Source organism: Podarcis bocagei (genome assembly GCF_964188305.1).
Source record: "Podarcis bocagei genome assembly, chromosome: 1".
Lineage (NCBI taxonomy): Eukaryota > Metazoa > Chordata > Lepidosauria > Squamata > Lacertidae > Podarcis > Podarcis bocagei.
The window spans coordinates 45,532,461-45,547,364 of NC_138125.1; the positions used below are offsets into that span (position 1 = coordinate 45,532,461).

A 14,904-nucleotide genomic window follows, 5' to 3' on the forward strand; every position below is an offset into this window, starting at 1 on the left:
TAGGAAGGGCAATATATAGAGTTAAGAAATAAATAAAAACTATGCTGTAGAACATGGGTAGGCAAACTAAGGCCCGGGGGCCAGATCTGGTCCAATCACCTTCTAAATCCAGCCTGCGGACACTCCAGGCATCAGTGTGTTTTTACATGAGTAGAATGTGTCCTTTTATTTAAAATGCTTCTCTGGGTTATTTGTGGGGCATTGGAATTCGTTTTTTTCCCTTTCCCCCCAAAATATAGTCTGGCCCCCCACAAGGTCTGAGGGACCGTGGACTGGCCCCCTGCTGAAAAAGTGTGCTGACCCCTGCTGTAGAACAATGAATAGAAGATAGGGTTTTCATTGCTATTGCAGAATGCTGGGAGAGGTTTAACATTTTTCTTCCCTCTATTTTCCTGAGGAAGGTGCATTCACTTCCCTGCCTACAAAATGGCTGGTATTGAGACTAAAGGGAGATTACCCTCTGGAGCTATTATCAGCCACAAGGGGATGGGAGGGGATGGGGTGGGTATTTTTAGAGTTTAGCTGGCAAGAAACATTATAACATTCTCTGCCCATACTCCCAGGCATCCATATATCGTAGTCATATGGCAAAAAATGGGGTCCAGCCATGCCTGGTATTCTACTCTTTGTGAACTATTATATGATGAAAAACTTTGCACAACTGCCATATTTCTCATCATTTGTTTCCGGGGTTTGAACTCTGTATTTAAATATATATTATTATTGGAAATGTGATCCCCCACCCGTCTTATCTTTTCCTCTTCTTTTAAATCTTTTTCCCAGGAGCATGATCCTGAGCCCCAGCCACTTGATTTGGAAGATGATAAAGAGCCCGGAGGTAAAATTAAAAACATGAACTTTGTCCCCAGATTCCCAAATTCTGGAGTAGGTCTTTCAGGATAGGTGATGAGTGTGGGACTCGTAGACATTCTGAGGAGGGAGGTGACAATGAGATACATTAAGCCTTCCTTTTGGCCAGTTGACAATTGAACCTACCCCTGCTTTTTCAAATAAACAGGCATGGCAGCCTTGCAGTGGGATAACAGAGGGCTGGAAAGTGTTCCAGTAAGGGAACTGGGTGGTTAACCCACCTCCCCCAATTTATCCATAATGTTATAAGGGGATGACCACATTCCCATTAACCTAGGAAGAAGAGAAGCAGGGAAGAGCTGCTGCTGTCTTTGAATGTTTCCCCATGTGCTGTGTTAGGCTATCACATTCTTTTCTAATGTCATTGTTAGATTATGACCATAGATTTTTTTTCACAGCAGTGGAATGCTTACAATCAATTATGCTCAGGGTCTCTGCATGCTTATATAATTCATTTCCTGTACTTTAACACCTATTGGTGTTCCCAGGACAGCTTGTGGAACAAGCATTTGTAGTGGAGGGGTATACCTAAGTGAATTCAGAAGAGTAGTTCAAGTTTCTATTGTTTGAGAAAGATGGGCTTAGTCGTTTGTTTTGCCTATGTTAAAATGCTACTGGTTGTGCCACATCTCAGGAGATTGACCCAAGCACTCTTGATTACTTACAGTTATACACACAAAGACATACAGAAACATCCTTCCCTCGCTGCCCCCACATATCCTTGAACTGTGGTGATGTCTCTTGCTTGCCAAGATTGGAAAGATATATGTAGAAATCTGTGACTTGCATAGCTAAAATGTAGCCTAGTGTGCAAAGGTTTTGAGTCACATCCATTGCTCAGCCCACTTTTGCCTCTGACATTGCTCAGGACTGGAATGTGGCCCCTGCAAGATACCATACAGAGGAATGTGGCCCCAGGACTGCAAAAGGTTCCCCAGCCCTTTGATACATTTTTGGCCATCCTACCTTTGAAACTGATAGTGTTGCAACTTGGTAAGAAATGATAATGTAACCACTGTACCTTTCTGGCAGATAGAAATATTTCATTGAGAACAAGGGGTGGAGAACAGGGCCCACTTCTTAGACATGGGGACTAATTAGGCATTGTTAATTAGGAAATGTTGCCCAAGTCTTTAATTTGCTTGGTTTCCTCTGCTGCTGCAACACTACAGAAACCTGTTTCCATTTTTCCCCAGATAAAACCTGGTGGTTTTCCTGTAGTGCTGGGGATCCATCAACTTCATATGTACATCATACTACACGAGGTGGAACAACCAAACTAATTGAGATTGTTTCTGATTGCAACTGGGAGGAAGATCGCAATGAGATCTTGAACACCCTGTCACAACATGTCAAGAGTAAGATGCCCAAGTCCCTTAAAGTAGGAAATTTTGTTATTGATCTAGAATCTGAAACCAAAACGTGGGATGAGAAGAACGCTCCTGTCTTTTCCTCCCGGGTGAAAATCTCCATGCTATCCAGTCAAAACAAGGATGAAAAGGCTCATATTTCTGTTTTGGAGGCTTCTGATAATAGATTGTCACCATGCAAAAAGACAGAAAAATTCACATTCTTAACAGCTGGCATGTTACGGGAGAGGAGGAAGAAAGGATTACCTTTTTATGCTGGACTTTCTCCTGCTGGAAAGCTGATTGCTTACACATGCAAATCTGATTTGAATTCCTCATCTTTGATTCAGGTGGGTTGCGTTTCTTATGCTTTGATGATTTTTTAATGTGTTATTTTTAGGACACCAGCCAGCTTTTTTTCTTGTGTATCTTTTGCTCATTGAGTGGAGAAATACAGCTAGCAGGGCATAGGCCTTTCCTGTGGGGCTAGGAGGGCAGTCTCCCAATCTTATAACTAGAGGAGAAAGAGGAGGCTCTAAGCCCCAATGCCCTGACTCCCTGGCCAGAAGGCAGCAACAGAACCCCAAGGCCAGCTGTCCAGAGTATCTTGTCATTCTGGCATATCCCCAGTGGGCAGTAAAAGGTTGGGTCCATGTTTGAGATAAGCACAGGTTTGAAAATATTTCAGTTCCGGTTGTAGGATGTTGGAGAGGGTGAAACTGAGATATGCCATGGAATTGCACAGGATCCTCTGACAAATTCTTTCCTGCCCCAGTCTCTGGCAGCCCAGTGTTGCTCCTCGTGAAGCCTGCTGCTGCCCCAGTACCCAGAGCTAAGCCATCGCTTGACTTGGCATTAAGTCTGAACTGAGGCTTGAGGTTCATTTAGTTCCAGATAAACTACAAGCTGTAGACATAGTTTCTTCTTTGCCTTACTGCTCATAGTTTATCTCTGGGAGGCAACCTATGAGCCCAGGTTCAGACATAAAGCTAATTTAAACCGTGACATAGCTCTGAATAGCAGTACCAGAGGTGGATGAAAGCAACCACAATGTTTCCTGTGAGTACCCATATGCTCAGTGCTTTCTCACTTAGCCATGGTTTGGCTTAGCATTATGTGCAAACCGGACCACTGTCTGAATTAAACCAATTATTATCTCCAGTGATACCGGGTGATAACCACTGTTAGTCATATGCAGAGTAAACCCATTCAGATCAATGGACTTAAATTATGTAAGCCCATTGATTTTAGTGGATGTAATCTGAGTATGACTTGGTTAGATAACATTCATTGGCATTGGCCAGTAGTCCCCCTCAGTATAAAATAAATACCCTGTGGTATGTGATAAGTCAAATTACACTGGATCCTCCTGATCTACTGGATAGAGGAGTGGTCAGCTGGGAACCTTTTAGCCCACTCTCTCTGGAAATCTAGCACTTCAGGGTTTTGGAGACCAAGGCTACAATCCTGTTCCTACTTTATTGGGAGTAAGCTCTGTTGAACAGATTGCAAACTTGCGTAAAATTAGGTTGTCTTTGCTTGTACATGTAAATAGAATTTGTATTCTGAGTCTGTGTAATGGCTAGACTGAGTGTTGGACCAGGACTGGGAAAACCCAAGTTTAAATCTTCATCAGCCATTAAACTTACTGGGTGACCTTTTAAGACAGAATAAAATTTCAAACATATCGTGGCATTGGCAGTCAACTATCTAAATGAGGGTGGAGGAATAAGGAACTGAACTGGGCTAGAGCTCCTTGTGTGAGCCTAATTAGTGCTTTGGATCCCAGGCATTGTTAAAAAGAAAAGAAAAAAAGACAGGGTTATCAAGTGTTTGTATATTTCTTTTTATTGCAGGTTAATGGTAAAAAATACCCTCAAGCCAAACTGCTTCTAGGACAGATGGGAGCATTGCATCCAGCCAATCGACTTGCTGCTTATATCACAGGCAGGCTGCGACCAACAATGCTTGACCTATCAACACTCAGTACTGCAATCTCCAAGGCAGAGTCCGATGCTAAGCTTGCTTCTTCTGAGCCACAGTCAGCTGAAGTGCCCACAACAGAAATTTCCAAAACACCATTTCCCAGTAACACTACATCCACTTCCACTGTAACATCACCAAATGCTCATGCCTCAACACAGAAGCAGATAGGTAACTTGAAACCTTATTTTCTGTATTGTAAATTGTCTGAATTGTAAAGCATAAAAAGCATGGAATGTGAGAGTATAGTGTTCATATTTATTTATATACTGTAATATCCTTCATCAAAATGCTTTGAGACTTTTTTTTTGCCACATGCAGCAACATTATACATATCATTAGGTGCAATATGTTGAAAATGAGGCAGTGTAACCAGTAAGCGTTAATTGGAAAAGTGAGGCCTTAGCATAAAACTAGGTTGAGTGCTGTTATAGTTTGCGGAATGGAAAGATGAAAACTGCTAATAGTTTTGACTTTGAAAACCTTTCTTTTCAGCTGCTCGGCCTTTACTACACAATGTGGCGTCTCAGTTGGTTATAAGCGCCGTTGGGGCACTACACCAGAAGGTCCCTGGAACTAGAATAAGCCAACCTCTGACGGGACCACAGAAATTTAATATCAAATCTATGCCACTCTCCCCTGGGGCAACTACAGTTACTCCTCCTGCTATTACTGTGTCATCACTTGCTGGAACTACTGCTAGCCCTGCACCCTGTAACAAAGCTCCCTGCTCTTCTGGCACTGCCAAAGCAAATGCTGTTGGAAAACCTGAAAACAGAACTGTGTCAGCCACAGCTACTAGGGCTCCTGTTAAAATAGCAAAATCACCTGGAATTGCTATGCCAGTTGCGACTGTAGCTTTGCCTGAAATAGGCCCATCAACCGTTGGTATTCCTGTTTCTGCAGCATCTCTATCTACAATCTTAACCACAACTGCATCTGTGACCTCGGTGCCCACACCAACTTCGCCAGTTAGCTGTATTGCTCCTGGACTCTCAGGAATTAACAAAAGTCCTTTATCGAATCAAAAAGCAGGTAAGGTACCCTTACTGATGAGCCAGTTCTTGCTGGTCCACACACCTGTCACTTAGTCTGTCTGTTATGAGAGACAGAAGTGCTTGGCAGACTTTTTGAGTGAATAAAGCCTTGCCTTAAAATGCATTTCACTCATTTCAAATGAGAAAATGCTTTGCATGAGTTTTCTCAGTGTTGATCAAAATTTCAAAATTTTCAGCTGCAAAAAATAATAATAAAAGGACCCCCGGGGAGGGGGGCGGAGATGATGGCAGTTTCTTTTCCAAACTTTTCCTTGTTTTTGTTCCCCTCCTCCTCCAGAACCTTCATATCTCTCCTTTGCTGTGTGCAGTGGTTCAGTACTTGTCCGCCAAATAACTTATGCACAGCAAAGTTGATGCAAAAAGACTTCCTTGTGGGTAGAAAGTATGAGAATATCTGGTTTAGAAGAAAAAGGACTTTAGTGTATTGGCATGAACGTGTGTGTGTGTGTGTGTAGAAATGCCTTGGGGGAAATTGGTAAGAACTGTTTGAAATGGGTTTGTATTCTTTCAAGCCCACTTTTGCTCTTGGGAAGTTGCTTCCAGTTGGGGAATTAAATGCTAGTTGCTAGAACAAACAGCAGAAGCTGTTGCTTTCATATTATTCTTGCAAGTTCCTCATAATGATCTGTCTGATACCTGCTGGAAGCAGAATGTAGGAACTGATGGAACTTTGGTCACATAGATTCTTCTTTGTTGTTGTATTTTTAAAAATGCTCTGCAAATCTTGCTGTATAAATGGGACTTTGTTAAGAAGAGTGTTATTTCCTAATATGGCAGGTACTACAAGCCCTCCAGGATTGTCTCCTGGAGCAGAGAAACGCATGGGACCACAGCTGCTTTTGATTCCAGTACCTCAGAGTTCTCCTACATTGCGACCTCAGCAAAACACGCAAGTTGCTCAGGGGAAGAGAATGATTTTGCAGCCTCTAAGGAATCCTGCTGGTGTGAATCTCTACCGACACCCCAATGGGCAGATTATCCAGCTTGTTCCGCTGCACCAGTTCCAACCTGCAGGACCCCAGCCTAGTTTATCACCCGTAATGTTACGTAATCCAGGTACAGAATGCTGCACATCTTATTTTTTTTATTTTCTGAGAGAGAGCAGTTAAATACTGGGGGAGGGGAAGCATAGTTTCCTATAATTGTGCATTTATTTTTGTTCAGTGCCTAAAGTTAGTTTTAAAAATTTATTGTAATTCATATGCTGCCTTTTAATATAAAATGCTTCCAGGCCAGATCTCAAATACGATATAAATATGCATCGCAGCGGCAATAGTTGTAAAATCAGAGCAGCATAAAATAAACGTCTTAGGAAAATTAAGTACTAGGGTTGAAGGCATCAGAGTAGGTGTCACGCAAGCCTCCCTCAGAAGAGTATTCTAATAATAGGGCCATCACCCACCACCAAGGTAGCTAGTTGCATCCAAGTCCACAGGGGGCAAGAGGAAGTCTTCCAATGACTTCTGTAGCCTGGTTTGTACATAATGTTGAACCATAGTTGAAACTAAACTTTGGTATAACCCAATTGAAGACGTGCAGGTGCTCATAGCTAATGCATTTCTGGCTGCTGCGCTGCCAGGAAACAAGTCAGAGTTTATTACTTATTAAATTTATATCCCACCCTTCCTCCCCAAAGAGCATTGTCATATGTTTGAACCCAGGCTCATGGTTTGTTTTGAAAGAAACCGTGAGCAGTGAGCCAAAAACGAAACAAATGTTTTTCCCCCTTTCAAAACTATGCACAGTTTGCTTTCATCAAACAAAAATGAGTTATTAGGTGCCAAGAATTACTAATAGCATTTCTCAATTCGTTACAGGATCTGTTGTAGAAATCCGGTTGCCAAGCCCTTCTAAGCTTCCTGAGGTATCTGTGTGTCAGTCCTCTGTGGTTTCATCAGTGATCCCAACCACCCTGGCTGCTTCGGTTCTGTCTGCAACTCCTCCTGTATTGTCTGTTTCTCCAACAACAACAAAGGCCATGTCTGTTTTGCCTGAGACGGCAACCACTGCAGCTGCGTCTATATTATCTGGAATCCAAACCATCCCTGCCCCTTTGATGTTATCTGTGCCCCCTACTGCTGGGGTTCCTTTGGGGTCGTCTGTTGCCCCTTCCATTATGCCTATGCCCCCTGCTGCTGAAACTCCTTCCATTTTGCCTATGCCCACTGTTGCTGAGGACCCTCCTGCTTTGACCATGCCCCTTAGTACCACAGAAGCTTCTGTATTACCCAGAACCCCTACCACTGAGACCCCATTAATGTTACCTGTGCTCCCTACTGCTTCACCCATATCTTCTGCCACTGAAGCTCCTTCAGGGTTATCCAAGTCTCCTGCTTCAGCCGTGTCTTGTGCTGCTGAAGCTCCTTCTGCTTCAACCATGGCCCCACCTACAGACCAGACGTCGCAGGCCATTGGATCTGGGCCCACACTTCCTATTTCAGCTGCTCAGACAGAACCAGTCATTTCTCCTGTCTTACAGGCTGGCACTTTGACTATGAGGATTTCTCCTTTGGGAGTTAGTCAGACAACTTCAGATTCTAAAATAACATGCGACCCCAGCAGCACACCAGATAGTGCAGATCATCTAATAGCTCTTCAGTCAGGCAGTTTTGCCTTGCTTCAGGTTCCAGGGCAGAAGAAAGTTCCAAATTCCATTTTGAAACAAGTTGAGGTAAATAGCACATCTCAGAAAGATGAGTTGAGTTCAATTAAGCCAGAAGGAAAGACAAGATGCTTACAAGAGGTGGAGGCTATGGGGTCAGAAGTCACAATGTCAGATTCCAGACAGGAAGAAAATAAGTTGCCAGAAAACCATTTAGAGCCCTGTTGTGAAAAGCTCACACATGACAAGAATGCTATAACCTCAGAGACAGCCGAGAAGGATGCAGAAATCTTAGAAAAATTGTCAAGTGATGATCCTATCCTTGAGCCTGAGATTGCATCATTGGACCATTCCTACATCAGCCAGGAAATAAAGGCTGGGGGAAATAAAGTGATGGCTAATGTTAAACATCCTGAAGACACCCCAAATGAAGTTTCATGTAGTTCTGAGAGCGTTACTGAGAGTTGCAGTCAAACTGCAGTCCTTGCACATGATGCATTAAACGAGCAGAAAGTAGCACAACTAAAGAACTCAAATGAGGAAGAAGCGCACTCTGAGCAAACACAAAGCACAGCAACTGATTCAGAAGGAGTTGAACAGAAACAATTAGAAACAGATGAGGAAATGATTATTGAACCATCTCAGAAGCCTTGGGATGAGTGCAAGGTACAAACGAATTGTGCAGAAAAACTGGAGGAAAAAACTAAATCATATCTGAGTCCACAGGGAAATGAAGACCAGGAACTACTAGGGCAAAACATGAAGGAAAAGGGTCATTCTGTGGCAGCACAGAGGGATAGAGGCGAGGTCAGAAGGAAGCATAAGGTTACTAGTGCAAATGGCCAAAATACCACATTGGGAAGCAAATATGTAAATAATGCACTAGAATTTTCATATAAAAGAGATACTGGTGCTCAGAAAGATAACTTGACTGTTAAAGATGGCCTTGTTCAAATTAGCAAAAGTTGGAGCAAAACATCGAGGCCTTCAGATGCTTTGGAAAACAAAAATAAAAATGGTGCTGATGAGTTTGTAAAGAAATTTCCTAAATGTGAGAAACAACAGAATATACTGAAAACCAGCTATCACAGAAAGGATTCGCTGCCTACCATTATTAATATTACCATGGATAATACAGAAAAAGATGAAAAAACAGATGATTCTGCAGATGAGATGGCCGACGAAGCATCTGGCTATCAAAGTGAAGATATAGTGAATGTAGAAACACTGGTGAGTACATCTTTAAATTGGAAGCACAAGTCGTAAAATTTTGTGCCTGCGTCCTATGATTTTGTACTATTCCTGATTAGTAGTTTGTGGTCAGATGTATTTATTGGTTTTAAGGTAAGTAAAAGTTTGAAAGCCACAGACATTAAGTAGGTAAAAAGAAGTAAAAGGTAAGACATTAAGAACTGTGATGAGGACAGAGCAGGTAGTAGGAAGGAAGAACAATGGAGAACTACAAGGCAGGGGTGGACTTAGGGTTATAAATCACTGCCTTATAAAGGAGGAAACTATTTAAATAGTGCAGAACTGTATTATTGGCCAATTATACAAAAAATAATGAGTTGTTTTCCAAAGTGAGTAGTTTCAATAGAAGAGCTATTCTAAAAATATTATTATTACCGGTATTTACCTTTTAGTATGTTGCTGATCTTGATATCCTCTAGTGCTAAGAAACTCCCCACCCCACCCCCCCAAAAAAATGTTCTGGGCTTTCACTTAGTCCTTCAGAATGGATTTAGAGAGGGCACAGGGCATGTGTGAGTGAAGGGGGAAATTATGTTGCACAGTCAGAAAGCCTTGTGCTGGTGGAACAAGTTAGTTGGGTACTGACATTGTTTCTAATCTTAAGTTTCAAGTCTGGGCAAATTGACAATTTAAAAGAACTAACCTGCAAGAGTAGGTCATTCATCATTTGATGAATGAATGAGACCTCTGGCTTCTCAAAGTAATATCTAGGATGTAGATCATAAGATATACAGTATTGAGCTTCCATGTACATGATGTAACAAAATGTATTTAAAATGTGTAACTATGTAAGTTACATAGTACCTGTAAAAAAAACTACTGACTTAAATCCATTTTCCCGCCCATTTTTCTATTACACCTTGAACATATGTGGGTTTTTAATTGGTATCAAGATTCAGCATGCTTCTTCCCCCATTGCTAACTTTTCTTTGCTTCAGGATAACTTGTTTATTTTCTTATGATTTGTATGATTTGTATTTTTAATTTTTATTAACAGGTTTATTTAAAAAAACTTGTGATTTAAAATGAAGTTGTTTTCTTTTCTCTGCCTGTTCCTTTTACAATATGGAACATTTCTGTTATATCTACAAAATGGAAATGCATTCCACAGTTACGTGAGAGTAGTAACAAAAGATTGTGCCTAACACTGCAAGGACAAACTATCATGTTTTCAGTTGTTACAATACAAAGTTTTAGATTAAACTGATTATTGTTTGCTTATATTTTTACGTTTATGAATTCTTCTTTACTTCCTCAGTGATTCAATACTTGTTTTTATATCAATGTTATATCTGCTTTAGTGTTAAAAATACTTAATTTTACCAATGCAGTGGTTGCATAGAAAAATTGCTGTGAATTATATCATCACTTCTTAAAGATGTAGCTTTTTCTTACGTACTTATTTTTTAAAAAGAACTAGCATGTCTTGCTGTGAATTGTCTGTAAGTTGATCATTGTCTTTTAAATCTTGTTCCAGAGTGAAAGTGAATCTAACGGATCAGAGGAGAATGTGGACATTGAGACTGTGGAGGAACTTACAGAGCAAATTAACATTGCTCGGCTGAAAGCTACAGCTGCCCATGTCATACTATCCAAACAATTGTAAGCAGTTAAAATAATAATAATTGTAATATTTTTACCATCAATTATGTAGTTCTAGATCATTAAAAATGTAATGATCCCACTTGACCTAGGCGCTAATGAGACCTCTTTGTAGGAAGAGGCTTGGGGCCCCATTCAGCACCCCACTGCCACAGAAGACATGGTGGATCAGGAAACAAGATTGTTTCCTTGAGGCCAAGGTAGTTGACCTGGAGACCTTCAGAGACATTATAGCTGCACCACACTGCCATGGAGAATGAGGGTTTTGGGTGCCATTCTGAAGGGGGGGGGGAAGATGATCCTTCGTAGGGACCCAGGACAAGCAGTGAGTCCTTTGTGCCAAAGAATTGCTCCTCTGAGGGACAGGGGCATCCATGTGTCTTAAGATAAACCAGACTGGAAACCGCACAACCAAAATGACATCCATTTTTGTCTTGCAGGAACTCTGTGCATGACCATTCTAGTCAGAAGATTGCCAAGACTCCCAAGGTAGACACACGTCTGTTTACTTGTTTTTCTTCTTCTCTGTAATACATGTTGCCAAAGATGCACCAGTTTATTTTTTAGTGTCTCTTAAGGGTGGAGCAAGATGTGCCGCTGTTTAGTATGCAATATGCAAATCCTGTGTCATGCTCCGCTCCACCTCCATAATACTTAGTAAGACTTACCAGTGTTTCTCCTCCAGTGAGACGGAGTATGAATGTCGAAAAGCAGGGGGAAACAGGAGAGCTCTGTATGGGGGTGCCATTGTTAACAGCATCTAGTTCTGCTCTCAAGCTATAGGTAGCCAGCTTGGCTATGAGATACCCAGAACAAGAAAATGAAGGTTCCAAGGGTCTGCATTGCTATGTGCTTCTCCATTGCACTCATTGCTGTTCCCTGGGTCAGTAGAGAAGAGAGGAAAAGGTGGGGGGGAAATCCAAGTGCAAGAAATTCAATATTTAAAAACGTACAGTCATACCTCGGGTTACAGCTGCTTCAGGTTGCGTTTTTTCGGGTTGTGGACCACCAAAACCCGGAAATTCCGGAACGGGTTACTTCCGGGTTTTGGCAGTCACGCATGCGCAGAAGTGCTAAATCACACTTTGCACATGCTTAGAAGCGCCGAGTTGCAACCTGCGCATGTGCAGACGCAGGTTGCGAACACTGCGGGTTGTGAACGTGCATCCCGCACAGATCACGTTCGCAACCCGAGTGTCCACTGTATTTCGTTTCTAACACCTAGAGATTTTTCCTTTATTTTGGGTTTTTCTGCCTGCTGGTGTTTCTGTTCCAGTTTTAATAGTTAGTTTTAGTGAATCATTGGCTCAGGTAGGTTGCTCATGCTCTTCCATTGTTATATACTTTGGACTTTACTTGTGATCACCACCGCTGAGGGCATTCCTCGCACATGTTGTTGTGCCTAGGTTTGGTAACACTCATTGTTTTAATTGAGAATCAGTCGCTTTTGCTGCGCTTCATTCATGGCTCACTCATTTCCCATGCAGCATCTCCAGAGTCAGATACCTCCTTAAGCTCCACCTTTTAAAAGTTCCGTTCAGTTTTGTTGAAATGCTGGACCAGGACTTAAAGTTATACATGTACGAGTCACTGTTTGGGCTGCATGTCTATATGTTTTGCACTGTTCCCAAGAGGAGCTGTCTTTTTGCTTTTCAGCCACAACCTGAATTGCCAAACAAAAAACCGAAGAATGAGGAAGAAACCTTTTCGAATTACCGGGAAACACACACAGCAAATGAACGTCGCCGTCGTAAGGAAATGAGGAGACTCTTTGAAAAACTTAAGGCTACTTTAGGATTGCAGATGGTCCCCAAGGTTTCCAAATGTTTCATCCTGAAACAGGTTGGTATTTTATAGCTTGGAGGGAGGCAGCAGGACAATGTTGCATGTTGACAGAAAAAGAGATGGACATTTCTGCAGTTACTATTCATCAACTTACTATCATGGCAATAACCTGACTAAAGAATCTTTGATTGCTTAATTGATTTGTTAGTGGTATAAATCAGCATAAATTGGATTTTTGAGCAAGAACAGTCATTCCAAAGATAAAATGCTTTGTTTGAATTTTTAATGCTTATATGTCTCATGGAAGTAACTATATTAAAAAAAGGCATCCCATCCTCTGCGTGAGAGAAGGGAGTGGTCCCTTTTCTAAGAGGGCAGTTCACAGGGATATTTAAGAATTGCTTGTCAAGCTATTACTTTTCAAAAGATCTTCCCAATTAAGTAGAGACACATTTTTAGTTTATGAAAAGGTTTTAATTGATTAATCAAATGGATTAATCAACTGAGCATTTCATCTCTGCATTACATACTGGAAACTCAAAAGACATGTGAATAGCAATTGAAAACCTCTTAAGTGCCTATTTTGTGTCTCATCAATTCTTTTTCATAGCACCTTTGGTAAAAACAAAAGCAAAACAACTGCAGTTTATCATTCACACTCTGTTTTTGCCTGGTATTTGGCTTGCTTTCTTTGTAGAGTGCTGCTTTTTCCTCTAAAACGCTCTCAGGAGATCTATCTTCAGAATGTAGCAGAAGCAGTTTGCAGTTTTTTTGTTTAACTTTTCACAAATCTCTCTTCCACATAAGTAGGAAGAAAGAGAAGCTGCCTTTATTTACTTTTAGGTATATTCTACTGGAATCTAAAAGTGGGTCCTTGGTCCTTTTTCAGGCCTTGGAAGAGATACAGGGGCTAACAGATCAAGCAGACAAACTCTTGGGTCAGAAAAACTTGTTGATGCGCAAGCAGGACACCTTGATTCGTAAAGTATCTGCCCTTTCAGGTGAGTTGACATTAAAGAGAAAGCCGTAAAACCTGAAGAGAGCCTCTGGGATATGGGGATCCTGGGATTGTTCCAAGAGCTACTATTTCAAATACATGAAAGGTACTAAGTTGCTGAAGTTTTTTACTCCATGGAAATTAAACCCCAAGAGCTGTAAAGTTGTCTAGGTTTGTCAAGTAATGTTGTGTAAATTTTGTGCTATGAAACACTGCATGTTTAATTTCGGGAAGTATGCTAGATATGAGGGAGAACTTGACTACTCCTTTCCTCTGTAGGCAAGACACAGGAAGTAGTCTTGAAGAAGCTAGAATACATTTATGCAAAACAGAAAGCGGTAGAAGCACAAAAGAAGCAGCAGCAAGCAGAACCTATGGATGTGGTTGAAACTCTGGAGACTGCTAAGCCCTCAGTGGAAAACAGCCCCTCTTCTCTCTTTAAAGAGATGAAACCAGCAGCCTTGTCCAGCAAGCATACAAAACCATTGATACTTTCCAGGAAAGGAAGCTGTGTCACAGGTAAGCTAAGTGAACATTGATTAGTTGAATATCACACAAATGGGAATCTAAGCAAAAGGGTATTCTTGGAAGCATTGTATCTGCAAGTCTCACGTAGCCTGCTATATTATGCATAGTCCAAGTTTTTTTTTAATTAAAACAAAAGTAAGGAGACTTACCAATAGAAAACATGTGATTCTCACATACCTCTAGTATATAGTTCAGCCTGTGTAAGACAGTACTTTGTTACTGCCATCTTATTTTAATATTTTCTGCTAAATTAATTTGTTTTCACATTTACTGCTTAAAACTTGCTGTGTGTTGTTAATGTTTTTTGTATTGGTAACAGTGGGTTACATTTTTGAATGCCATGAGGTTGATTGGTGAAGTAAATATTGATATATATAACGCTGCTTCACTTTTTACACTCTTATCTTCACACATCTTTCTTTTGACTTCCTTGTAGGGGACATACCCATGACATTAACAAATGCTAGCCTAGTAATGACAGCGAATGGCCAGGTGCTTGCATTCAAGAGTCCCTTGGTGCCAGGACAAGTTGCTGCCTTCCCTTCCACACTCCTGCAAACTGAACTCAAATCAGAGGCTGACAGCAGTAATGGGACAGGACAGCCAGGTAAGGGTCACAAAATGACTGAAAAATTAAAGCTGGATGCGTGACTATTTCTGAATGGAACTTTTTAAAGCAAGCATACTTCATAAAAAGTGAAAAATATTTCTCTTATGTTGTCTCTTCCAATTTCCAGTCTTGATATTTTAAAAAATGTAATATTTATTTCTGTATCTATTCCTTAGAGAAGTAGATAATTGATTTTTGCTGAAGGAATATCAAGGAGATATTGATATAGAAATAGTACAAGGAATCTTGTGGATAGTACCTGTTACTAG

General features: G+C 41.1%; 2 protein-coding genes across 6 annotated transcripts in view; one reads left to right on the forward strand and one right to left on the reverse strand.

Moving 5' to 3' along the window:
- Window positions 1–14,904, forward strand: part of LOC308594268 (MAX gene-associated protein-like) — a 40,963-nt gene that overhangs the window by 20,720 nt on the left and 5,339 nt on the right. For all 5 annotated transcript variants that reach the window (XM_081207219.1, XM_081207215.1, XM_081207218.1 and 2 more), the window contains exons 12-23: window positions 784–838; window positions 2,067–2,569; window positions 4,076–4,373; window positions 4,698–5,237; window positions 6,038–6,316; window positions 7,078–9,092; window positions 10,591–10,715; window positions 11,156–11,204; window positions 12,372–12,557; window positions 13,390–13,501; window positions 13,777–14,016; window positions 14,462–14,632. In XM_081207219.1, coding sequence (XP_081063345.1) covers window positions 784–838; window positions 2,067–2,569; window positions 4,076–4,373; window positions 4,698–5,237; window positions 6,038–6,316; window positions 7,078–9,092; window positions 10,591–10,715; window positions 11,156–11,204; window positions 12,372–12,557; window positions 13,390–13,501; window positions 13,777–14,016; window positions 14,462–14,632 — 4,573 coding nt within the window. The remainder of the gene's footprint in view (window positions 1–783; window positions 839–2,066; window positions 2,570–4,075; window positions 4,374–4,697; window positions 5,238–6,037; window positions 6,317–7,077; window positions 9,093–10,590; window positions 10,716–11,155; window positions 11,205–12,371; window positions 12,558–13,389; window positions 13,502–13,776; window positions 14,017–14,461; window positions 14,633–14,904) is intronic.
- The window catches only part of SPTBN5 (spectrin beta, non-erythrocytic 5), a 397,537-nt gene that overhangs the window by 7,473 nt on the left and 375,160 nt on the right, over window positions 1–14,904 (reverse strand). The window lies entirely within an intron of this gene.